The 26882-nt window shown below is 33.6% G+C and overlaps 1 protein-coding gene across 3 annotated transcripts in view; it reads left to right on the top strand.

Annotated features, from left to right (window-relative positions):
* LOC140445095 (calcium release-activated calcium channel protein 1-like) overlaps nucleotides 1–25953 on the top strand; it is a 145824-nt gene extending 119871 nt beyond the window's left edge. The window contains exons 1-6 of one of the 3 annotated variants that reach the window (XM_072536913.1): nucleotides 4828–5107; nucleotides 9709–9842; nucleotides 14555–14854; nucleotides 18834–19043; nucleotides 21955–22189; nucleotides 25610–25953. In XM_072536913.1, coding sequence (XP_072393014.1) covers nucleotides 9711–9842; nucleotides 14555–14854; nucleotides 18834–19043; nucleotides 21955–22189; nucleotides 25610–25848 — 1116 coding nt within the window. In that variant the 5' untranslated portion in view covers nucleotides 4828–5107; nucleotides 9709–9710 and the 3' untranslated portion in view covers nucleotides 25849–25953. Of the gene's footprint in view, nucleotides 1–4827; nucleotides 5108–9708; nucleotides 9843–14554; nucleotides 14855–18833; nucleotides 19044–21954; nucleotides 22190–25609 lie in introns of those variants that run through there. The other 2 variants (XM_072536912.1, XM_072536911.1) reach the window with 2 other exon arrangements.
* The last annotated feature ends 929 nt before the right edge of the window (nucleotides 25954–26882 follow it).

Genomic DNA, 26882 nt, shown 5'->3' with positions numbered 1-26882 from the left:
ATCAATTATTACTTCATAATTTTCAAATCAAAATATTCCGAAAACGGTACACAGTATCGAGTTTTACCAAGAGTACCTTTTTCGTGTAAAATTGAATGATGTTTAAGTTTACTTGAAATTTTGATTAATAATTATACTCTTAAAAAAGTTATATTGACTAATACTTAGTACGATCCGTGTAACTAGCGCCCTCTATAAGAATCAGATATAAAAACAAATTCATGGGATGTATCAGCTTCCAAAACATATTCGTATAAAATTTCATTACAATGTTGCCAGTAGTTTCGGCAAAATCGTAAAAAATGCGTAAAATTTTTTTTCTTCAACGCCCTGTATCTTGAAAACGGATGGCGTTACAAAAATTTTTTACTAAGCAAACCCCAATTATTTTTCAGTTTTTTACCTACCCTAGAGACGGGGTTACCTTTTTTGAAACACCCTGTATAATAAGATGTAACATTAAACTAACTTACCATTAAATTTTATCCCCACTTTGGACTCGCTGAGTAGTTTATATAATAGTAGTTAAGAATCAATAAAAGTTAGCTACACGAACACGCATTTTATAAGTACGGCATCGAGGGGGAAAATACGCACAAAAGTACGATTTCAACAAAAGATAAGTTTATTCAGAAGTTTGTCTTTGTTTAGAAATGAAATGATTTTTTTGTAAATTAAATACGGTATTTAATAATAATATTTAATAAACTAAATAAATTTGATTAGGCATAATGGGCTTATTTATAATTAACTCTTATATTATTATTAATGCTCTATTATTAAAACCGTCGTGAAAATGATTCTCACAACTGAGTAGAAAGTATTTATACTAGAGCATTATTTCCGCTCATACGGAAATGGATGAAATAATGGTCCAGAGTTTAAACAAGTGTTTACACTTACAAAATATCAGAGCTGAAAGTATCTTTAGTAAAAAGATAAAAAAAGTATCTAAGATACTAAAAGTATCTTAGATACTTTTATTTAAGATACTTTTTGGTTCATTTAAAAGTTACTTTTACTTTAGATACTTCTTAAAAGTATCTAGTATCTTTTATCTTTAAAAGTATCTTTAGATACTAAAAGTATCTTAGATACAAAAAAGTATCTTAGATACTTACTCAGGACCTGACAAATAGATACTTTTCATTTTTCACCTATCCTATTGTGTTTAAAAATTTAATTATGTTGAATGTTCTGTTTTTAATGCATAATGCATCTTGTGCTGTTTTTAACACACGAATTTATGTTTATTTTATATTGTTTTGAAAATTTAATGTTGGATTTTTGTTTTCAATACATAGTTATTAGTTTGTAATAACTTAACGTCTTTTATGTCTTATCTACCCCAAAGCCCAAAGTATACCATTTCAAAGTACCTGCTGGCTTAAACTAAAATTGTATGATAATTTAAAGGGTTAAAATGATGTTTTTAAAACAAAAGTATCGACAATCTACTGTAGAGTAGTAGAGTACCGAGTACCTTTATATTATACCCTAAAAGTATCTTAGTTACTACAAAAGTATCTAAGTATCTTAGATACTAGAAAAGCATCTAAGTATCTTTGATACATAAAAGTATCTTACATACTTAAAAGTATCTTAGATACTCAAAAGTATCTTAGATACTTGAAAGTATCTAAGATATTTTTACTCTAAATACTTTTCCGGTATTTTGTATCTTTAGATACTTTCACAAAAAAGTATCTTAAATACTTAGTATCTTAAGATACTTTTTGCCTCAAGTATCTTAAAAGTATCTAGATACTTTTAAAAAGTATCTTTTACAGCTCTGCAAAATATCAATATCAAATAATACATGTCAGGTGCTGCCTTAAAAAGCAGACTAGTGAAGATAGTGTGGTCCATAAACAATAAACCTACATTGAAGAGGAAAAAAATAGGAAGACTGGTTTATCTAACAAACTGGATCAGAATAATACATGCATAAAGAACAAATAATAGCTAACGTTATTGACTCAGAAAGTGTTGCCGTTAGATCTAAGAACATTTTTTTTTTATTTAGCATTCCAATATATTTACAATCTATAATACGAGTATAATTACAATAAGTAAATTTTCTGACAATATTTAACATATAAATATTATTAAAGAAAAAACACCGTCTTGTAGAAAATTGTCCATTGACAATTTCCTGTGTATTCTTGCTTATATACTATGTAATAGTGTCACGTAGTCTTAGGGTTTGGTTGGGCTTCTGCTTTTAGATTCTATTGGACTTCTGCGATTAGTTTATAGTTTACAGGTCGGCTGGGGTCTTTCGTTTGAGCCTTTGTCCGATTGGTTGCGCCATAAAATTTTGGCTATATTATTGGGATGGCCTGTTAGTATCTGATCATATTGTTGGCAGAAATTGGTGACTTCTTCGTTGATAGTTGTCATTTTGAGGTCTCGTGCGATCGTCTTGTTTGGAACGTACCATGGAGCATTAGTTATCAATCAGAAGACTTTCGATTGGAATATTTTAAGAATGTCAATACTGGATCTAGCTGCTGTACTCCATAGCTGAATTCCGTAGCTCCAAATGGGTTTTAAAATAACTTTTTATTAAAATTTTGTTTTAGAATGACAGTTTTGTCTTCCGGCCTATTAACCAATATAGTTTGCCGGTTTAAGGTCCAGCTGTTTTCGCTTAGTAAATATGTGTTTTTTCTATATGAGTATTTTATGTCGTCTTTCTGTGGCAGAGGTTGACCGTTGAACGATACCGGAGGGCAGTTTCCCTTGCGGTTTTTAAATGTTACCTGTGCAGATTTTGTCTTGTTGGCTCGTAGACGCCACATTTTTAGCCAAGTGTGTATTGCATCTAAGTTAGCCTGTGCTCTGTGTGATGCTATGGCTGCGTCTTCATTTGAAGAGATTACTACTGTGTCATCTGCATAAGTTGCTGTTGTGACTTCTGGTGATGTAGGTAAGTCCGCAGTGAATATCAGGTACAGCATTGGTTCGAGAACACCGCCGAGAACTAACATGATTTCAATAAATCGGTTTTAAAATAAAAAAAAATAAAACGATAAAAAGTGATTATGGGATTACTTATCGTTTTATTTTTATATTTAATGCTCTAACCTTATCATTCAAAATATTAATAACTCACGAATTGGTTTACAACTGAATTATTGTCAAACATACTATTACAATAGCCATGAAATGTACTCGATCGACAATCGAGTTGCAGGTGCGGCGGTCTGGCGGCATCGACAAGTTTCTATTGAAATCCGGAACATACGGAAGCGGACAATAGAAATAAGAGAAATTAAATTCTAGAATCTAGTAAATAAAGTAAATTTGTACGGTTAAGTAAATAAATGTTATAAATTAATTATGTTTTTAGTGTTAGTGTTAGACTGTATATAAATTAAAATAAGTGTTAGAAGACTGTAAATAAATTAAAATAAAGATTGCATTGGTGTCAGAAGTGGGTTATATAAATAAATTTTGTAAAAAATGGCTACGACAATAGGTGATTTAAACGTAATGGATTTACGGCATGAATTGGAAGACAGAAAACTATATTCTGTTTGGAAAAAAAGCAAAATTTCTACGGAATCTCCCCCTTCTCCCCTCCATCTCTCTCCCTCTCTCTCTCTCTCTCTCTCTCTCTCTCTTCTCTCTCTCTCTCTTCTCTCTCTCTCTCTCCATCTTTTGGACATTCTGGTCATTTGGTCGATACATCTTGTTAGGGATCTTCCTCGTGATCTTCGGCCTTCTACCTGTTCTTGGATAATAAGTCTTTCTATGCTAACTACGACTTGGGTAATGTGTGTTGGGAATTTAATTCTAAAATTATAGAATTTCTATTATGCTTATGGTAGACTCGATTTATGAGACCTACAAACACTTAGACCTCTTGGACTGGTCTCCACTTATCACCATGTATCATCCGGACTGTAATGACTGGTTTTCGCAGTGTAGAGAACCAGCTATTGAGAGTATCCTATTATCCGCTAGGATCAGCAGGATCAAAGAGTCTGAGCCTGTCCTACTGTACGTGGTCTCTAATTCCTTTGAAGCTGCGTTGCTGCAAGCAAGCCGCTAGTGGTAAGCCAATTTGGTCTGATTGAGCTAAACCTCACCCTAGACTACCACAATATGACAGAGTACGTCAGTATAAGCCTCACTATGGACATCCAATGTATTATTTTTGGCTGTATTCCGTACAAGGTAGCACAATATTTTTCACTTGCATTACAGGTGTTCCTTTCACAACAGGATCCAGGATCACTCCTAAATAGTTTGCAATAGAAGTCAAGTTCTCTTGTTCGGCCGATGACTTTCTTCAAGGACATCAAATCAGTCTTCTATGGGTAAATCCTTAGCGACTGCGTCCGATACCACGATTCGACGATCCTGAGAGATATCTAAACCACCTCATTCATCGTCCACGAAAAAGTTATCGGCGTTATAAAAACCGTATATATTCGAGTAAAATCACTATTGAGCTACAGAGAAACAGTTCCAGACCTCGACCTAAAGACAACGAAAACAATTTATCCCTAAAAAACATCGGCCGCAAAAGTCTACATTCCTTGTTCTTAACTGATTACTTCCTATGCTTGTATACTTGTGCAAGAGTTTACGACTATTAAAGTGGCACAATCGCAAGAAAAATTCGATCATTTGTTAACGAATCCTGAATTCCCTCATATTCAACCGGACTACTTAACTGTAAAAACCACACTTGACAGTTACGGTTTTCAGATTCAATTATTATAACACGAGTTATTTTTGTTGTGATATCGTTAAAATAAGTAAATATATTGTAAATATAAACATAGTGTATACCACAAGCAGAGTAATAGGTGATAAACCGGTGTTTATTATTCAATGTTGTGATATTGTGCTGGTTCAATTGCTACCTAAGTGTAAATTTCATAAAATTTGAGTCGTGTGTAACATTAAACACTGCCCTTACATGTTTGCTAAAAATATTGTCTATTAAATAAGTGTTATTTGTTTAAATTCGGTAATTATTGAAAATTGTGTTGATACAAAAATCAATATTGCTGTCTCATTGCTATTAAGGAAATAGTAAAAATGTAAGAAAACGCTACAGGTTTGCTTCTTCTCTCCTTCTACTCCTGTGGTAAGTAATTCGTTACTTTTGGCATTAAAAATAAATTTATATTAATAATTGAAAAACATTTACAAATTATAAATACGAATTTAGTGTAAGTCTGCTCCGTTACTACATACAAGTAAGTCAACATCGTTTTGTCAAGTATTATTTTCCTTTTAAATTCAAAATTGTATCTTTTTTTCTTCTGTTGGAAGCCGTCTGTTATCATTCGATCGTGATCCAGCCAATTATGTATATATTTTCTCTACTTGCAGTGCTTGCCTACTATATTTTAATTTTTGAAGCGATACTTCTATACTCGGAAGTAGCACCACGAAATAGCAGTATTCGCATCGATTTACTTCTTCTTCCTTTGCCCTATTCGTTTCGGACGTTGGCTATTAACAAGGCTATTTTGACTTTGTTTACGGCACCTCTGAACAGTTCGGTCGATGTTAATCCGAACCATTGTCGCAGGTTATGCATCCATGAGTGTCGTCTTCTTCCCGGCCCTCTCCTACTGTCGATTCTTCCTTGGACTATTAACTGTAGCAGCCGGTACTTAGTATGCCTCATGACATGTCCGAAGTACTCAAGCTTCCGTTTCTTTACGGTGAAGATTATTTCTTTGCTTTTGCCTATTCTCTGCATTACTTCCACGTTAGTGATGTGGTCTGTCCAGGATATCCGAAGAATACGGCGATATATCCACAGCTCAAAGGATTCTAGTTTCTTCAGGGTGGCTTCCGTTGTGGTCCATGCCTCTGCTCCATAGAACAAGACCGGGAAGACATAACACTTGACCAGTCTTAATTTTAGTTCCATTGAGATTTTGCTTGTGAACCACTTTTTCATATTGTTGAACGCGTTTCGCGCTTTTTCAATTCGTGATCTTATTTCTGTTGACTGGTCCCATTTTGTGTTGACTGTGGTTCCAAGGTATGTGTATGTCTCCACTTGTTCTATTTTTCGGTTGTTTAATGTCAGTTGCATCGGAGGTTGTTGTGTTCTGCTGATGAGCATGCATTTAGTTTTGGTTGTATTGAGTTCTAAACCATATTCTTGACTTGCTGTGTGTCTTTGAAGCTCGTTGCAGTCATTTGCGATAATAACTGTGTCGTCAGCATATCTAATATTATTGATTACCTCTCCGTTTACTTTGATACCCTCCGAAACTTCTCCCAGTGCTTCTCTGAAGATTTGTTCAGAGTATATATTGAACAGGAGCGGCGAGAGGACGCATCCCTGTCGTACACCCTTTTTAATATCTATCTTCCCACTGTGTAAGTTGCCCATCGTTATCTCAGCACTTTGGTTCCAATAGAGACTGGTTATTATGCGCAGATCCTGGCCATCAATATGCATCTTCCTGAGCATTTCCATGAGTTTATCATGTTTGACCTTGTCAAACGCCTTGGAGAAGTCGATGAAGCACAAGTGGACATCCTTGTGCATGTCTCTGCATCTTTGAATTAAAACTGGCAGACTGAAGATCGCCTCTCTTGTGCCCAATGCGCTTCGGAATCCGAACTGTGACTCCGATATATTTGCTTCGCATTTGTTATATATTCTATTGTGTATGATTTTGGTGAAAACTTTGGTAATGTGATTTATCAAGCTTATTAAGCGGTGTTGATCACAGTGTTTTGCACTTGGTGTTTTAGGTATGGCTACAAAGGTCGATCGAAGCCATTCCTCCGAAATCTCCCCTTTGTCGTAAAAGGTGTTAAAAAGGCCTGTCAGAAAATCGAGGAAGTGGTCATCCGTTTCACATAGGAGTTTTATGATCTCGCCCTGTATGTTATCGGGACCTGGTGTTTTGTCGTTTTTTAGCGATGAAATGGATTTTTCCACTTCCATTTATTACTCTCCATCAATTCGTTTCTAGTCATTGCGTTGTACCAACCCTTAAAATCTCTAGATACTTAATCAGGTCACCAGGTTTTATATGCTAAACCTTTTTTAACCCAAAGGCACTTTCTAGAGTGATCCTCCTTACGTATATGCAGAGAAGGAAAGTCCAGCATTATCTCCAAGGATGTATTGGAATATAATCGCGTTATACCTGAAATTTTAACATTTATTTGCACTTTTCAACTCTATTATTGCATTTTGCTACATTGTATTATTCCACAAAACCAGTGAAGTATAATTCTACGGTCTCACAACGGTTTATGACCAATAGCCTACGCCATGTTCAAAGAACCCTTTGTTACTTTAGTGGCGATATTTGCGAGGTGAGAATTCCACGTGAGTTTCTTATCAAATATAACTCCGAGATAATTCACTTATGATAATGATAATGTCGTTACATTCATGTTCGGAGGTTAAATTGTTAATATCGTTCTATTTGTAAATAAAACAAGTGTCGATTTATTAGAATTTACTGAAAGTCCTTTCGAACATCAAGTAATTACTGGGTTTAGGACAAATTACATTCGATCAGCAATAATACTGTAATGCTTACCTCTAAGTACTCTAAATATATCGTCAGCCACTATCGACTACAGAAAAAATAAGATTAAAATACAAGATATTATCAGTGTTATCTGGTCTAGCACTAATGGGACTAAATAAAGACTAAGCACCGACCCCTGATCCTACTTTCACGGGAAAATTAATCTTTTTCACACCTATCTTAATACTAGTTCACGGTGTAACTAAGTAGGTTTACGGCCTTTTTTACCGAAGATGCAAAAATACTGCTTTCCATTCATCTGGAATTAGTCCTTCCACAGTTCTAATTTTGGTTACCATTGTTATTACTGATTCTGTTAGTTCTCGTGTTTTTCCGCCAAATTTAAAGTAAACAACCAAAATAAACAATAATGACTCTCCATAATACAACACTGAAGTTTTTAAATTTTATTACTCTTGTTTTGTTCTTATTATTACGTTCTTGTTACATCGCCGGTGACACCGCGCAGTTTCAATTAGATGCAGTTAGCACATTTCTAGAGAGGGTCGGCCTAGATTCTCAGTACCTTTACCTCTTTTAGTTTCAAATCAACTGTAGCCGTGAGTATTTATCGGAAGCTAATAGGTATTTTAGAATTTTTATCGGTGTCACAAACGACACCACAGTACATTTCCCGTTATAATCTTGAATATAGAAGTAAATAGTTTCAACAAGCAAAAAGTTGACTCCGGCTGAATTAGAAAAAATTTTACGTGCTTGTGAGACTGGAGAGAGTAAAGAAGATGTCTCTTTAAGTAAAACAGAATCTGAATACTTGAGTGAGGATGAATACAAAGAGCTTAGTGAAAGTGAACATTCTGATACCATTTTAGCAGAACCAGAGGTTAGTAAAGACGAGAGTGAAGATTCGTAGAAAGATAGCGATCAAAGAAGAAAGCAGTATATGTAAAAAATGGTTGTAAGTGGTATAAAACTTCGTTTTTTTCAAACAACACTGGCACAATTAAAAAAACATATTGCTTCGTCCATCAAATCCAAAGGCTCACGTTTTAAATGCCCCAGAAGAGATTTTGGCTTGGAAACTCTTTTTCAGCGACTGAATGATAGACTATATTACTTAATACATAAACCAAGAAATCTCTAAACAATCTACTAAATTTAGTCGAACTCCAAGTTTTACAAATGCTACAAGCAAAGAAGAGATTTTGGTATTACTCAGTATTTTATATATGAGTAGTGTTCTAAAATCTAGCTACCTGAGTACCTCGAATTTGAATGGTCAAAACAATTTGGAATGCCCCTTTTTAGAGCAACAATGTCTCAAAAACGCTTTGAAATCTCTCTGACCCCAATAGAAATGTCACCATGGATAATTGGTTTTTATTTTCAGATCTTGCAGAAAAGCATTTACAAAAAAAGTAAAAAGCCTCATGATACTATCCCAACATGGTAACTATTTGTATTTCTGTTATTTCTTTATTTATATCTGAAAATAAATTAAGTATTCTCAATATGTTATTGACTTAATGATAGTGGTATTTTCTTTTTATTGATTTCCTCTTTTTTCCTCAAGTTTTCCAGTTTGGGAAAGAGAAATAGGGAAATATCTTTTGTTGATCTTGAATTGCATTGAGGAACAGAACAATATCGATTTGATTTAAAATACTTTAACGTGGTCATAATGCTGAAATTTACTAAAAAACTTTAATAATTCTATTCAAATCGACAGCTGTCTGGTTTGTTTATACCACTTTTAGTAGATTAAATTTATTCCGCCAGAGGTCAGATACTTTGTTTTCAATCGCCAATACTTGAAGATACTGGCAAGCCCGAGGTTCTATTTAATAACTTTACAAAAGGAAGAGTAGAGATTTATGATCAGTTGTGTTATTCGAAGACCATGGCTAGAAAAACTCGTCGGTGGCCTCTTAACCACAGTTCGTGACTCTGCAACTAAAAAAGAGATTAGAAATACCAACTTTGTCTAGATTTATGATTTTGGATATTCCGTCTTGTCACCGTACCACTAATGACCTAAAAAATATCGATTTCATTTTAACGTTTTAATTATTCAGATAATGGCTAAGCAAGGTTGACAAAGTATATCAGAAATAAATATACAAAGAATGCCATTTAATTTATTACAAATCTCAAAATATTGTAATGCACCTTTCATTCTAAATTTCATTTAGTATTTTTTTTGTTTCAGAAATGGATCAATCGACTCAAGTAAATTTTCCAATAGTAACTAAATTCGACAAAAGAAAAATATGGAGGCACAACACATCTACGGATTTATTTACTTCAATGCCCAATAGAGCTATGTCGTCTTCTAATTTATGGGTAAGTTGTTTGGATATAATTTTAAAACTTAAAAAATTATATTTGTTATAAACTTCAACCTTAACAGAAATTGGGGAACCACATTGCTATTTTCTCTCTTCACGTGACTGCTTGGTATCGAAACGCCGTCGATTTTCCAATTTTTTATATAGCGTATATATAAAACCAAGCGTATATATTTATAAAAGTTTAATTTACCACCAAAATCTACACAAAATCTTACCAATTGGCAAAGATATCATTTCAGACAAACATTATGAGCTCATTATATAAATTGACAGAATTGGAACTTAACAGACTGAATAATTAAGTTACTGCATCTTAAAATAGAGTGAATAAGAGATAATTAATGTAAAAAATGACTTACAATTCCGTTCTTAAACAAAGCAACCCAGTTTTACAAAAAATTGGTCATGAAAATCAATCATTCACATAGTTTATTTGTATTTGAAACATTCATAGTAAAAATTACTTAATCCATGTATAAATAGATGTAATCAGATGTAATTGTAATATAAGTATAGCCTTAAATGTTACACTGAAGCATGACAAAAGCCGCCTGGCAATTATTTAATTATTTAAAACACAATCAATAACAAATGGTCAAACGAAGCACGTATCACATTTAAAAGTGTTCAATTGAAAACCAATGTAAAAACGTAAAAACAAAAAATTTTAAGTAGTAAAATAGTTAAAACATTTTTAGATAAACAATAATTATTATTTACGTTTTTGATGACACTAGAAGCACACCGTTGAAAATTGAAAAATTAAAGCATATCTTATGATATTAATTGCCAGCCGCCATTAACGCAATCCAACAGGTTGCAAGCGAAAATGACGCAGAAAAGGAAGAAAATGACGCCTCCCGGCCCAAGGCATCCTCCTCCAAACTTCTCGATTCCATCGCCCTTCTAATTCATTCATTCCATGAGCGTCGAGGTCTACCTCTTTTTCTTCTTCCAGGGTCTTCCATCTGTGAAGTTTTTGGAGCCAACGTTCGTCAGGCATTCTCAATAGGTGTTCAAACCATTTTAAACCTCATTTTTCTATTCGGTCAATGACCGTTTCTGTAGCATTCATGTTATTTCTTATAGATTCATTGATCTTCCTTTCCAGCCTTGATGTTCTAGCACTTCTTCTCAATTAATAATCAATTTCAACTGCCAAAAATCTTCAGGTCTGCATTAATTATCCATACTTCAGAGCCACAACAAAGAACTGATTCAACCATGGTTTGCCCTATTCTTTTTTTGTTCCTTTTGGAAATATTGTGATCCCACCATAAGAAGTTCAGACATCCTATTATTTTACGCCCCTGATGAATTCGGTGTTTAATTTCGGTTTCTCCCAAGCCGTTCTTATCAATGAGTTCACCTAAATATTTAAATTTTTCCAGTTGTTTGATTTCCACGTCCTCGTCTATCAACACTTCAAAACTTGCATCTGAATTGATAACTAAATATTCTCTTTTCTTCATGCTGACTTGTAACCGCCATTTTACATATTCTCTGTATAGACTCTTTGTCATAAATTCTAGATCATAAGAATCTTTAGCTAGGACGACTTGGTCATTAGCAAAGTTCAGAGAGATACGTCATTTCCTATGGGGATTCCCATTCCCTGGCAGTGGTTTTTCCAATTTTGGAGGGCTGCCTCAATATATAAATTAAACAGTATGGGTGACATACTGCATCCTTGTCTTAGTCCTTTTGGTAATTTTATTGGCTCTGATAGTCTATTTCCAATTTTTAGGTAAGTAGTGTTATCCCTGTATAGTTCTGTGATTATATACGCTTTTTCTAGGTTGATGAAGGCTCGATGTACTTCGGTACCAACCGCTATTCCTTTTTCTATTAATTATTGGAGTATAAACAAGTCATCAGTGCAAGATCTACCAGGCGTAAATCCACTTTGGTTTACGCTAATTAGATGTCCTACATCATCTTGTATTTTTCCATTTATTATCTTTCCAAACAATCTCCCGAAAGTAGGCAGGACACTTAATCCTCTGTAGCAGCTAGCATCTTTTCGATTACCCTTTTTAAAGATGGACACTTATTGAGCGGTTTTCCATTCAGATGGTACTTTAATTTGTTGGCAGCATTGATTCATTAAAAAAGTTATTCATTCTATTAGGAGTGGACCTCCTGCTTTAAGTAACTCTACAGCTATATTGCCAGGTCCTGCAGGTCGCCCGTTTGTCATTTTAATTAACGCAGTATGGACCTCATTGTTAGTAGTATTAATGTTATTATTTGTTTGTCTCCCCATACTGTATTCCTCTCCCATATATTCCAATCTGGACTCTTGGAGTAAATTTTTATAGTGATTTTCCCACTTTTCTATAGGAATTAAGTTGCTTAAGGAGTTATGAGTATTTTTCTTTAGATTAGTGATAGTTCTTCATGCTTCCATAGTCTGAGAACCATCAATTAAATTTTCAACTTGGAAACATTTTTGTTCCCAGAAATTGTTTTTTGCTTGTTTTATTTGATTGCGTACTTCTCCGTTTTTCCTTTGTTATGTTACTTTATTGCTAGATGTTTTATTTGTTAGCCATTTCTTATATATTTTGTTTTTTTCTTCTATCATTTCTTTTACGTTTTTTGTCATCTATGGTGGTTGGTGGTGTTTTTTGTCGTTGTTCTTCGTTCCTAATACTTCATAAGCAATTTTTTTACTATCGTTTTGAGGTTGTTGTATTCTTGTTCTACATCCATATTTCTTTCCATCTAATTTAGTTCCTTTTGTAATCTAGATTGAAAAAGATGTTTAATACTTGGTTGGAGTAAAAGGTGCAATTTATATCTCTCCGTTTTGTACTGTTTCCTATTGTTTCTCTCACTTTTGGTGTTATGTTTGTAGTATTGTTTAAAGGGGCACAAAAGATTAGCTAAAAGAAAGTAGTGATCTGTTCCACAGTTAGATCCTCTTTTTACTCTGCAGTGTATTTATAATGTATTTCTATGAATATCTTTATGTTGGAATTTGGTATTCATTATTTTTAAAGCAAAAAGTTGACAGAACTATTATTACCAATTTAAATGTGAAAAAAAACCAAATGTAATTAAAATACCACAATGAATTTGAGAATAAGTATAGAAAAATGTCAGCACGTAGTCTGTCCAGGTTTCAATGAACAATAAGGTTAGGGGTTGTTATTATGTGATATTTTATAAAAATTATATGTAATAACTCTAGTGATTTTGCGGAAACACTAAAGTATCGGTTGCATACTCGGGGCATACTCTCAATTTTTCTCCGGATTACATGTTGTGGTATGTTATTCCACTCTCTCACTAACAGATCCTTAAGCTCCTGTGCGTTGTTAAGAGGAGGTGTAAGGGTTTGAATACGTTTTTTCAAATCGTCCCAGAGATGTTCGATGGGATTCAGGTCCGGAGACCTAGCTGGCCAGGGTACCCTCGTAATTCCAACTTCGTTCAAGTATTACATACTGATCCTGGCAACGTGCAGTCGCACGTTGTCCTGCATAAAAACGGCGTTTTCTCCAAGCCCTGCCATGTTGGGCATAACATGTTCTTCCGGAATCTCCGTAATGTACCTTCGTGCAGTTAGGGACCCATTTTCGATGAAGGGTAATTTTGTGTGGAAGTCGGAAGATATACCTCCCCAAGCCATGACCGAGCCTCCACCAAATGGCATTCTTGGAGCAATGCAAGCTTGTGAAAATCGTTCACCGGTTCTCCTTCAAACTCTTACACGTCCATCGGATCCAGTTAGGCAGAAACGGGATTCATCTGAGAATAACACTTTGCTACAATCGTTAATTCCCCAATGCGCGTATTGTCGAGCAAAAGCTAGTCGTGCAACTCGAGGCACCCGGCGAAGTGGCGGTCCTCTAGCCATTACCCGAGAAGATAGTCAAGAAGAACGAAGTCTTCTTCTGACTGTTGCAACACTAAAATTGTGATTTCGTACTTCCTCTAGACGATTTTGATGCATAACCGCAGTTGAGGTCCGGTTTCGTAAAGCCTGAAACACAAGGAAACGGTCATCTAGTGCCTTGGTCGTTCTTCTTCGTCCAGAGCCAGGTCGACTGGTTAGCAAACTTGCCTCCTGAAAGCGTTGAAGCACTCGTTGAACCGTAGAAAGGCTTACGCCTTTCTTTAAGAACAGTTCTTGCGACTTGCCGTTGAGTGTGACCGTCTTTCACAAGTGCAACAATTTGTGCCGTTTCAACAACAGTCAAAGGCATTTTTGTCAAAAAATAAACACTAATAATGGCACTAATAAACACTAATGGTGGCAATAATAAACGTTTGTCCGTTGCATTTGAACAGAAAGTCGAAGTACAAACGAGACATTTAAAACAAGCGGAGTTACAGGTAGCCATTTTGGGAAGTGTGCACTTTACCGCGAAATCGGCACTATTGGAATTCTTTGTTACAAAGGAAACCGCAACAATTCTCAGAAACATGCATTAGTTTGTATTTGTGTTATTATTATTTACGATAAAGCTCGTTAAAAATGAAATATCGGTGATTTTCAAGGTGACCCGGATTTTATGATCGCGAGTGTATTTCAAACCCCTTTTAAATGTTTCTTCCCAAGTTTGACTTAAAACAGTCTTAAAAGAAAAAATGAAAAAGCAAAAATTAATAACGAAGCAATAAAAACACAAATCTTTCATACTGAATGAATCGAACTATATTTTATACTAATAGAATACTCGTTGTCTCTTTTAGGCTCCAGTAAAACCATCTAGACCGAGATCATTAAACGTCACATCAGATACAATCAATCGAACGAAAATATCATACCTAGATAATTCAATGAGTTTACAGCCTCATTCATTAGAAACGTCTTTTGGATCGATATCTCGAGAAAGGACACCACCTTTTTCAAGTAATTCTAGCTTAACTTCAAACGGACCATCGTCAAGTATAGTTAATGGTACACCATCTGCTTTTCTTACAAGTCCATCATCCGGATTTGCGAGCAACCCAGCATCTACTGGTTATACATTATACAAATCAAGACCGAAGGTAATAAAATTATAATATATTTTAAAGTTTACTTTAAGATTACTTTAATACAAAAATATTTGATGAAATTGATTATGTGCGGTGACGGTAAACGAAACACGAAAAGTTTCAAGTTGAAATAAAATGTTTTCTTCTTTTATGCAAAAAACCAAATTTTGCCCGTCACTAAAAATAAAATAGGCTTCATTGTATTTGAAAAGAATCGCTTATTATATCCAAACGACTGCGGCACCTTAGGTGAGTACCGGTCCGACAAAGATGAGATTTTTTATTTAAGAATTCTCATCTCAACCGGATTCGAATTTAAGATAACTAAGTTTTTACGCTCAGTAAGTTGGCGCTCTAACCACAGCTCTTACCACAGTTATGGCAGTTCGCACCACTGGTTACTATAATTTCGATAATAACGCTGTAATTATTCTAGAAACGTCATCAAAAATTAATTCTGACAAATACACAATTTATAGTTTTAAAATGAGTAACATTATTGGGGAAGTAGATGATATTAATAAAGAAGAATTTATTTATTTATTTATTTTTATTTAATACACGGGATAACCCCATTAACAGTTTAAATTACAATATACAATATCACAGTTGGGATTCAAAACTTGAAATTACTTATATAATATAAAATCAATATTAAAATGTAACAATAAAACAAAGTTTTCAGTGTTTTATTGTTACATAAAATGAATTTCCATCAAGTAACGGTCGAATCCATCAATATTAAAAAGTTTAAAAAATGAAACTAGAAATCTTACATACTAAAAACAACAAAAAAAATATAACAAGAACAAAATTCAACAATCCCAATATACATATCACAAAGCAAGAGATCTTTTTAACTGAGGTAAAGTTATATTGAAAATATCAAAATCAAAAACATTTAATAGTCCCATGTATCTATCCAATGGGTTGTGAATACCATAGGTTGTTCTGTGGAAAGGAATACTGAAAACATTGTGGTAACGTAGAGCTTGATGGGGAACATTAAAGTTGTTCTGGCTTAAAAGGTTTGGACAATCAATAAATCCATGTATGATCTTATATATAAATATAGCTCCTGACATATATCACGACGGTTCTTGAGTGAGGGTAAAGATAATTGTTGTTCGATACGGGAATAATCATGATTATCAATAGTAGTGTCGACGTGGTAAGCACAATATCTCAAAAATTTATGCTGGACTCTTTCTATGGTATCAATATTGTTCTGAAAATAGGGTGACCAAATAACTTAACAGTATTCCAAAATAGTTCTAACTAAGCAACGTTGAATCAATGAAGAAATACTTGCAATGCGTAGTAACGAAACCAAGAAGTTTAGATGTCTTTATTGAAATAGATTTTATGTGGTCACAAAAAGCTTCTCATCGAAAATAACACCCAAATCCCTAATAGAAGAAACATAATTCAGTGGCTGATTATTAATAGTATCATCATTCAATCTTCGCTTATCCACTGCTGGACATAGATCTCCCTCATAATTTTCCATCTATTTCGATCTTGTGCCTCTTGCATCCAATTCCTATGACAACGTTTTAGATCGTCAGTCCAACGTGTTGGTGGACGACCTCTGCTTCGGTAGGCATCATCTCTTGGTCTCCATTCCAGTATCCGCTTTGTCCATCTATTATCTGTCATTCGAGCCACTATTAATAGTATAGCTTGTTCTAATTCTATTGACTTTACGAGAAGGACTTATAAAACAACACTTTTTGACGTTTATATAGTATAGCTATATATAATAGTATAGCTTGTTCTAATTCTATTGACTTTACGAGAAGGACTTATAAAACAACACTTTTTGACGTTTAAGCGGAGTTTGTTCTGATTGCACCAATTTTGTAGTCGGTCTAAGTCATCTTGTAGCAAGGCTTGATCTTTTAAGCCGTCTATAACTTTCTAAAATTTTAAGTCATCTGCCAACATTAGACATTTGCTATTTAGGAAACAGAAAGTGATGTCGTTAACGAAGGTATTAAAAAGAAGTGGAGAAGTGTGGTCTTCTTGAGGAATTCCAGACAGTCAGACAGATGACAACCTATCTTGACTCTTTGACTTTTCCCAGGATGTAGAGTTTTTAATCCATTCAACAAACCCGACATGAAAGCCTACATTAATTAATTTAACCAAAAGTATTTGGTGATCTACACGATCAAATGCTTTGGAAAAATCGGTGTATGTATCTACCTGTTTACGGTCTTCCATATGAGATAATATATCAGATTGATAGCAAACCAAGTTTGTTGCAGTGGATTTTTTGCTATGAAAACCATATTGTAATTGAGATATTAAGCCTTTATATAACCAAGAAAGTTGCTTTGCTATAAGACAGTCGAAGAGGTTAGGGATGGCAGATTGTATACAAATGCTACGATAATTTTCAATATTGTCTTTCTGACCATTTTTAAATATAGGAAAAACATAACTTTCTTTCCATGAAGAAGGAAACATAGAGATTTCCAGAGATCTATTCAACAATATAACAAATGGCATTACAACATTTTCCACAGTTTGACAATGTCAGTTGTATACTTCGCGAGGTGATTGTGGAGGTATGTAAACACCACCGACCACAAACTTGACTTGTTGACATAAGATATATATTTGCTCAACCCGATCTTCACGAATACTAATGGTTTGTGATTTTACCTTGTTGTTAACAAACACTAGTATTACACCACCGGCGTGTGGCATAACTTTGCACTGGTTATCTGCGATCTATTACATCTGTAGATACCAAAACCATCACATTTAATTTCACAAACAGTTACGTTATCATTCAAGTTACTCTTCACTAAAATAATTATATTGTACAAGCAGCAGGAAATACTTTTCAGGATCTCGGAAATCTTTGTACGAATGCCTCTAACATTTGGATAAAAAACTGTTAATGGGAAGGATACTAGTTTTTTTGTAGTTTAACTTCACATACTGTAGGAACACCACTGCGATATCTAAAGCATAGATTTTCATCGCCAGCAGATTTTCTTTCCTTTATTTCCTATTTAGTTCCTTTGTAACGTCTTGTTCCACCTCAGTTTGATCCTTAGAGATTCTATAAACAGTATTTCGAAGCTAATTACTGGATTTAAAAGCAAATTTCAACGTGTTAGCATTATATATAACTTTGACTGGTCTAACTTGATTGTAACTGGACACTTTGCCAACTCGGATAACATGTGATATTGTGGATTCCTCTTGCTGTAAGCCAAGTAAACAAAAGACATCACACACCTGAGATTTGTCATAGCTAATGCGATCAGCTAATACATTAGAGTTATTTTCAGGAATTTTATAAAATAATTGTTATTTCCAATAATGTAATCTTTTCTTTAAGACTGGTGATTTCTTCTTCCAGCTTGGCAAATCTTCGCACAAACATAGGAACACTCTTAAATGCATCACGACAGGTAGCGTAAAAGTACATAAGTAGACGTTTCTGCAAAATAATTGAATGTATCTCGGATGTGGACAAGCCAGAGCATTTTTCTGCAATGTGTAGCTTTGAACGGCAACTGCCGCATGTGCTATTATTTGCTTTTCATCAGTACCAAGATCTTGGGAACAAGTGCTACAATTATTGATCATTATAACCTCAAAATTTCATCTTAAAATATTTCAGCAATCCTCGGCCTTTTGCGGTCTATTATTTATGAATTATAAAAAGCAATAACCGAATGAACTACTAGGCACAATATTATTTTTAATATGCTTTCAAAACTTAAAAAGTTTTTATAAAAATAAAGCAGCAAAATTTTGTTTGTTTTAATAACCTAACCTATGAAAACCGAAAGAATTCACCGTATCAAATTTCTCCTCATTTTAGATACGAGTATCATCTATCATCATCTAGGACTTAATTTAATATGTTTCCGGGGTATAAATTAAAGCTCGTTTAAAAACTATTAATACTCACCTATAAGAGGTTATAATTTAATAAAAATTTTAATCAAATCTCTATCGATTCTAGGTAAAAATTAGAGATGATGACAGTACTGCCAGTGGGCCCAAAACTTACTGTCGATGCTACGACATCGAACATAGTATGACCAACGAAAAAAGGCAACTAACAAATACAAAAGACGGCTTATCATGGAGAAGGTTACATATGTCTAGAGCAAAACTCAAAGCAACCGCCACGACTTCTGAATTATTATCTGGATTTGCCATGATAGCTATGGTAAGTAATGTTCAAGAATTTACATCTAACTAAAAAGTAGTACCTTTAAAAAGACATACTATAACAGAAAAAACCATTCGGACACAAAAATATAAAATTGAAGACTTTATTGCAATATAATGGTAAGCCCCAAACTAAGAAAGCTGAGATATTACGGTTTAAAGCAATTACTATTTAAATGGAAATAAGCCACAATTAAAGGTTAAAGTACGTTTATTGGCGTTTCAATTTCCACTAGTAAATTTACTAATGTTTGTATTTTGAGAACGATTTCCGAAGTGGAAATTGAAACGTCAATAAACGTAATTTAACCTTTAATTGTGTCTTATTCCGATTTAAATAGTAATTACTTTAAAATGGCACAAGAAAATAGCTTCAGAACAATATTAAGAAACGGTTTAAAGTTTTAAAAAAAATATTGAGTTAACTTTAGAAAACCATAAGTCTTGTTATTTGATTGTGTTATGTATGATAGTGTGTCATTAAAATGCATAAACATTTATTTTACAAAAAAAAACACATATTTATATATAAAAAAAGTTTATTTAAAAAAAATGGGGCTTAACATGTCCTTCGATTTAAAAAATCGTGACACTATACTGGAAAAAAATAATCAAATTATATATCTACAATTTCCACTTCTTCATTATCATTGTCAGTAGCTTCTTTTAACTGATTATAAAGAGTATGGTAGACTGGCGGAATATAAGGTAATAAGCTTTTTATATTTTTTATTTTATTTTTTGCAATTTTCAGAGGCTCTTTGTATTTTTTTAATGTTTGAAAACTCTATTGTTACAGGTCTGCCTTTTCTTAATATTCTCTATTGACACTATGTTTGACAAAAAATTATCCAAGAGTTTGTGATTTAAATCGAAAGCTGTATGTTCCAGCAAAATATAAGCTCCGCTTGTAAGGAAAATGTGCGTTTTTATTAACATTATTTAGAAGAGGTTCAAAACTATAAAAATCATTCTGTGTCATCTGCGTAACAACAAAAGGATTCTTTTTATTTGCTTTCATAATACAGTATACTCCCTTTATAACGAACACGGTTATTACGAGGTTTCGCTTATAACGAAGTACATTAGATGTCCCGTGAAATTTCTATTGAACTATAACCCTTTATAGCGAGGTAAATTTGCTTATAACGAGAAAAAATAAGATTGAAAAACGTGTTTTTTACGTTTTGGCCCGGTCGTAGCTATAAATAAATACCCTTTTTAACTGCGGGCCGCCCGCAATAAACTTCTTACAATTTATGATTCTTAGTTGGAAATGTAAAATTTATGATTCACAAGTGTCATTGTATTGGGTTGACCATTCACACGTGTTTTAAAGGTTGTCAGAAACTTTATCCAAGGACAAAACGCAAATGAAGAAGCATAAAACTGTTTCACATCTTTAGAAAATATGATAGATAGAATACTGGACAATTTAAAGCAGTCAAAAATGACAAAATAACTTTATACGCTTTATACATATTTACAGAATACAGATTTTTTGTTTTAACGTATATCATTGACAGTAAAAGTAAACAACTCTTTTTTGTTTTAATGCATTTCATTGACAATAAAAGTAAACAACTTTGTTTTAAAAACGCCATTCAAACAATATTTATTAGCATCTTATATTGCTCCGAATGGCTTCACTATAGAAAGTTAATGTTTTAGAAAACTACATATTCATATGTATGCACAGTATTATTGTTGTTGGATATAACGAGATCCGCTTATAACGAGGTAATTAGTCTGCCATTTCAGTTCTCGTTATAGAGGGAGTCTACTGTAATATCTGCCCAACCTTCTGGCGAATAAATAACTGGTGTACGGTTTCTCTGGCGTTTCTCAATTTGAGCAAAATTTGAAATACCTTAAAATACAATAAAAAAAATAATTAAAGGTTTAATCATACAATAACATAACCTTAAAACATGAACATTAAGAGTAAATATCTTAATAATTTGATATTCTTACGTCACAAATTCATGATCAACAAATAATACCAATCGTACAGAATGAATGTTCATAACCAAAAATCCTTATTTACTCTACAAACAATTAAAAAACCAATATTTAATTTCTTATGTGCAAATACACACAAATTAGAAATGTTTGGAAAGGTTTTCTAAGCCTCGCCCATTGTTACGTCAGTATGTTGTTATGTAGTCCATTTGAAATAAAGGTTTCCCTCCTCTCTACAATTTGAAATTCGTTGGTTTACATACCTACACGTAACCTTATGCAGACCTGTTGATTGTTTACATTAATGATTTATAAAGGAGTTTGCAGTTCACACTCTAGTTTTCTTTCAATTTTCCATCGTTAAAGTGAATTATGTTAATGTTTGATTTTGATATTATATATTCATTTTTAAGATAAGCTCAAGAAAAAATCAAGTGTGTTTCCATAAGGAAGAAACAAGTAATTCAAGCTGAGCAAGATGGAATAGATGTCGCTAAATATTTCGGAATTTTACATCGACATTTTAATGATTTTGAAAAATAAAAATCGCCTCATCGGAAGTGCTTTAATTGTGGGTAGAAAAAGATCACATCAGGATAAATTTTCCCGTCTTAAGGTGTCTTTGCTTAAGTGGATTCGTGAATATAGAGGAAAAAAGAGAAGTCTTTTGCGTAGTCTTTCGAGATTGACGGATTTGCTTGGAGTGAGGGGTGGCTCTGAAATTTCAAAACAATTTTAAAAATTTAGAATTACATTTAAAAAAAATTACATTTAAAAAAAAACCTTTGGCAATTAGAACTTTTTTTCTGGTATCTTGAGTTTTAAATGATCGAAAGTCGACTGTATTTGTAAAGATAAGTCTCATACCCAAGGAATTTTAGATACTTTATTAAAACAATTTTATTAATAAAATGAATGTCCATCAAGTATTTATATTTGTGTTATAGGTAGAACTTCAAATAAATACTCCAACCAATGTTCCTGAATGGTTATTTGTATTGTTTGCCGTATGTACAACGGTATTAGTAGCAGTTCATATATTTGCTCTAATGATATCAACGTACATTCTCCCAAATATAGAAGCCATAGCAAAACTAGAAGTGTGCGAAATGGTAAAAGAAAGTCCCCACGAAAGAATGAAGGGATTTATAGAAATTGCATGGGCTTTTTCTACGATATTAGGTAAGTATACACACAAAAATATTATAATTTATATTAATTGTTGATCAAAAATAACATCCATCCATTTTCACAGTAATTCTCTGAATTTAAGCACCGTTTTGTTATCTGGTAAATCTACACTGGGCGACCTATTTTGAAGATTATATTTAATTACGAGTCGACTCGATGCCTCAGCTTGCGAGTATACTCACTTTGATAAAACAGCTTCATGATTCAGAATAGAGCATGATTCGAGCCCCGCTCAGGTCATCGTCAACAGTTGACTTACTCTCCCAAATCACATTGAGCCCAGAGCGTTTTGTGAGCTGTTTTCGATATACCGTCTTAAAGCAGTTGCTCAAATATACAGTGATGAGTGCCTTAAGAACCGGCAAAATAACGCAAAAGATAGAAAACATAATACGTTGTGAAATAAAAAGAGATGAAAGTAGTAGAGGTGGGAAATTATCGATAGAAACCTCTAATTTACATTAAATTACATTAGGGCTATCGATAGTTTCCCACCTTTAGACGTTAGCTTATGAGCTAGTTGACTTCAGTCATAATATTACAAGTATGACGTCGAACATTTACATTTTTTAAATTTCGCATACAGTAAAAACTGATTGAAGTCAATAAAGCAAATGTAAGTAAACAGTTTAATTAGTAGTAATTTGATAATTAATTTTGTGTTGACGAATACAGAATAACAAGCTATGATAATTCTGTATTGAGAAGAGTGTATGCGACGTCTCAAATCATAGTTTATTATTGATCAATACTTTAATTTTGGATAAAAAAATACTCCTACTTATACTGTTTTTACTTACATTACGTGATACGTATTACTATGACTGAAGTCAACCAGCTCATAAGCTAACGTCTAAAGGTGGGAAATTTTCGATAATTCTAATGTAATGTAAAGTAAATTATAGGTTAATATCGATAATTTCTCACCTCTACTACTTTCATCTCTTTTTATTTCACAACGTATTATGTTTTCTATCTTTTGCGTTATTTTGCCGGTTCTTAAGAAGTCTTAGGAAGTCAATCCTGTTAAGACTATTCATCATCAGCATAGGACAGCATTAGAAATATCGGCATAGGTTTCTGGTGCAAAGTTTTACTTTAGCATTTTAAATAAAGGAATAGTATTATATTGCAAAAGTGCTCTATAAAATGCTAATACTATGATCACACGTAACAGAAACTTCTGATTTCTTGTATATATCGAGGTAACTCCAGTCCTAGAATGCCTAAATTGAGAGTCAATCTAGGAATGACATTTCAGTCATGTCACTTGTCGTTTCTATTTGAATCATATTAGTATTCTGGGTTTCTTGTGAGTTATTGTTACTAGTGATATTTATTATCTTTAATTGAAATTAACCACAAGTTCAGTTTATTTGGACGTTTCTGAAGATGCAGATCTTCTTCTTCTGGTGCACTCCATTACTGGAGGTTTACGATCACTATATCAAAATGTTCTTTGTCATTTCTCATTATGTGCCTATCGTTGTTATAAGTTTTTAACTTTCTAGTTATGGTGTTTAATACTGTTTGATTCATAAGTGTTGTGTCCATGATATTCAGAGTTTTCTGCGATAAAGCTACATTTCAAAGGCTTCTAGCCGTCTCATTGTATATAATTTTAATATCCAAGCTTCAACTGGTAACAGAGTATCTGAATTTGTGAACTTGTTCTAATTGAGTGTTATTTAGGTTAATACTTATTCACTCTGTCTAGTATATTTTGTAAGTTTTCCATTTTTTCTGCTATCAGAACGGTATCGTCTGCATACCTGATATTGTTAATATATTTATCGTTTATTTTTGTATCAAATTAGGCGCCATCTAGTGCTTGTTTGAATATGGATTCAGAGTACAAGTTAAAGAGCGATGGAGACATGCCAGCTTTGTCGGACACCTCTTGGTATACGGACTTCTAGATATTTGAAACGTTTAACTCTTTCGAAGTTATGGGTGTTGACGGTGATATTTTGTCAAATTCTATCACTTCGGTCCGTTCTGTTTATACATATGTATTTGGTTTTCTCTTCATTTGGTAGCAGCAACGTGGTACCTTGAGCTTTTAGTGGTTCGATATTTATTTGCACTGTTCTCACCTAACCTTACTTATCATCCTTACTTTAGACACTCAACTCCCTTACAAACTTTGGTCATCTGAATGAGTTTCTTAAGTTTTTAGAGCTCCGCCATTACATTCCATACTTGATTTCTCTCCACGCTATCATATGCTTGCCAAAGGTCTATAGGAAGACGAATGATAAGCCACGACCAGGTGGATTGAGTACTGTATCAACAGGCAAGAATGTGGCATTAATTAGAGAAACTCGTCGAATTTAAATCAGAGCAATTTCATAAAATGTTGGTGTGAGTATAGGATCTGTCCATAGTACCGTACACAAACTGGGTTACAGCAAAGCTTGTGCACGATGGATTCCTCGCCTTTTGTCAGAGGGCCAAAAAACCATGAGAATGGATTAATCTTTGGAATATATCTCGCGGAATACAGGCAAAACGGTAATGACTTTTTTTAGTCAATAATTACTGGCGGCGAATCTTGCTGTAATTATGATAAACCATCCAGCAAGCTGTCATCATTGGAATATAAACACTTAAATTCCCCGCCATCAAAGAAGTTTAACGTTCAACCTTCTGCAGGCAAAGTCATGTTAACATTTTTTTTTTCGACCAAGGACTCTTGCACATATAGGTTACAGAACCTAGAGCGCATTTAAACGCACACCTGTATAATTAAACTTTGAACAAGCTCCATCAAGCAATAAAACGAAAACGTCCAAGGAAGTTCTCACGTTATGCCATTCTTCTGCACGATAATGCTCGGCCTCATGCTGCCAAAGTAGTGAAAGAAAATCTACAACCAAATAAATGGAAGATATTATAACATCCACCCTATAGTCTCAATTTACCGCCTTGATATTTTCACATCTTCGGGCCATTGAAAAGGGCGTTAAAAGGTAATCGTTTTCAGTCGGACGAAGAAGTACAAAATGCCGTAAAAGAATTCTTTTTCCGTAATTATTTGTGGATATATTGGCCAATACATTTTTTCTGGACGAAAGATGGGTTTCAATTGAACAGGCCTTGTATATATGCTTATCTTCTATTCTAAGCTCAACTCAAAATTGCAACAGCGAGGTTATATTTGTTTAATTTGATTAATTTTTCTAAGCATATCCATACTAATTTGAATCTCTTCAAATGTGAATACAGTATCCTAATTGTCGTTAGATGGTCAGACATTCTGACTCTATCTTTTCCCGATCTTGGTTACTATTGTAAGTGGGGCGCATTTTCAAAAAATAAATAATATATCATGAAAGTTTATCAAACTGCCAAAAATAAGCAGTAATATATATCTAATTATTTGATACTAATTTATTTCTTTTTTTTTAGGTTTGTTCCTGTTCTTAATTGAAATTGCAATCCTGTGCTGGGTAAAATTCTGGGATTACTCCTTTTCAGCTGCTGTTGCTGCAACGGTGATTGTGATTCCTGTTTTAATAATATTCGTTCTTTTCGCTGCCCACTTTTATCATTCTTTAGTTGTTTACAAATGTAACACTTCAAATAGTGATATGGAGAAATTAGAGAACATTAAGAAACAATTAGACGAAGTAACAATCAGCATGTGATATAGTATAAGGTTTAAATATGAAATGTACATAATAATGAAACTTGTAACAATTATTGTAATTTATATATTGATCAATAGACTTTAGATAAAATATTAATTTTAAAAGACTACTTGTCAGAATAATTGCAAGCTCCTATTATATTTGTTTAACAGGTCGAGTACCAACAGAAAGTTGGGTAAAATGAAATTTAGTTTCGTTTACAAACTTATGAATATTTGTGCAAACTTTTAAGACCCATATAGAGAACATCGGAAATTTTATCCTCCGATATTTTCTTAAACGGAAACGATGTTTTGCCTGGAATAATTTCTGTGAATACTTATGATAGCCAACATTGAAAAAATCTGGTGTGTACAAACCTGACTGTATTTTACTTTTTGGCGCACAATATATAGCTAAGACTTCTAGGTTATAGGTCTTTGTTTTGATTTTCACAGTCGTGGCTTGTATTTCTTTTGTCTGCCATCCCATCTCCTGATGTTGAATGCTCTGTACTGCCTATTGAACATATGGTACTAATATTTTTAAATATGATCTAGGCATTTAAAATCCTTGAAAATAGAGCAGCAAAGGATCTCCAAAGTACATAGCGAGAATATCACAATTAGTAAATGATACACAAATATGGGTAAAAAAATATACCATCGGCAAAAAGACTTTTTTCTGAATTCTGCTAGCTTGAACCTTAAGCCAGCAGAAACGCTCCCATTAAGGGTGGCTTGGTGGTGAAAAATTATTAGGGTGGTAATAAATTAGTGAAAAATGGGTGAAAAAATATGCCATAAGCAAAAAGTTTTTTTTCCGAATTCTGATAGCTTGAACCTTGAGCCAGCAGAATCGCTCTCCTTAAGGTTGGTTTGGTGGTGAAAAATTATTAGGGTGGTAATAAATTATTAAAAAATGGGCGAAAAAATATTACGTAGGTTAAATTGGATTTCGCTCATTTGTCCCCGCTAGCTTAAGGGTCCTCACACGCTGATCAACTTAGAACATGGCATAGGGCAGTAGCTATGTCATTACAGGATCGGAGA

The sequence above is a fragment of the Diabrotica undecimpunctata genome, chromosome 7 (genome assembly GCF_040954645.1).
Source record: "Diabrotica undecimpunctata isolate CICGRU chromosome 7, icDiaUnde3, whole genome shotgun sequence".
NCBI classification, from domain to species: domain Eukaryota; kingdom Metazoa; phylum Arthropoda; class Insecta; order Coleoptera; family Chrysomelidae; genus Diabrotica; species Diabrotica undecimpunctata.
The sequence above is the reverse complement of the archived record's forward strand: the minus strand, read 5'-3'. Positions and strand labels throughout refer to the sequence as shown.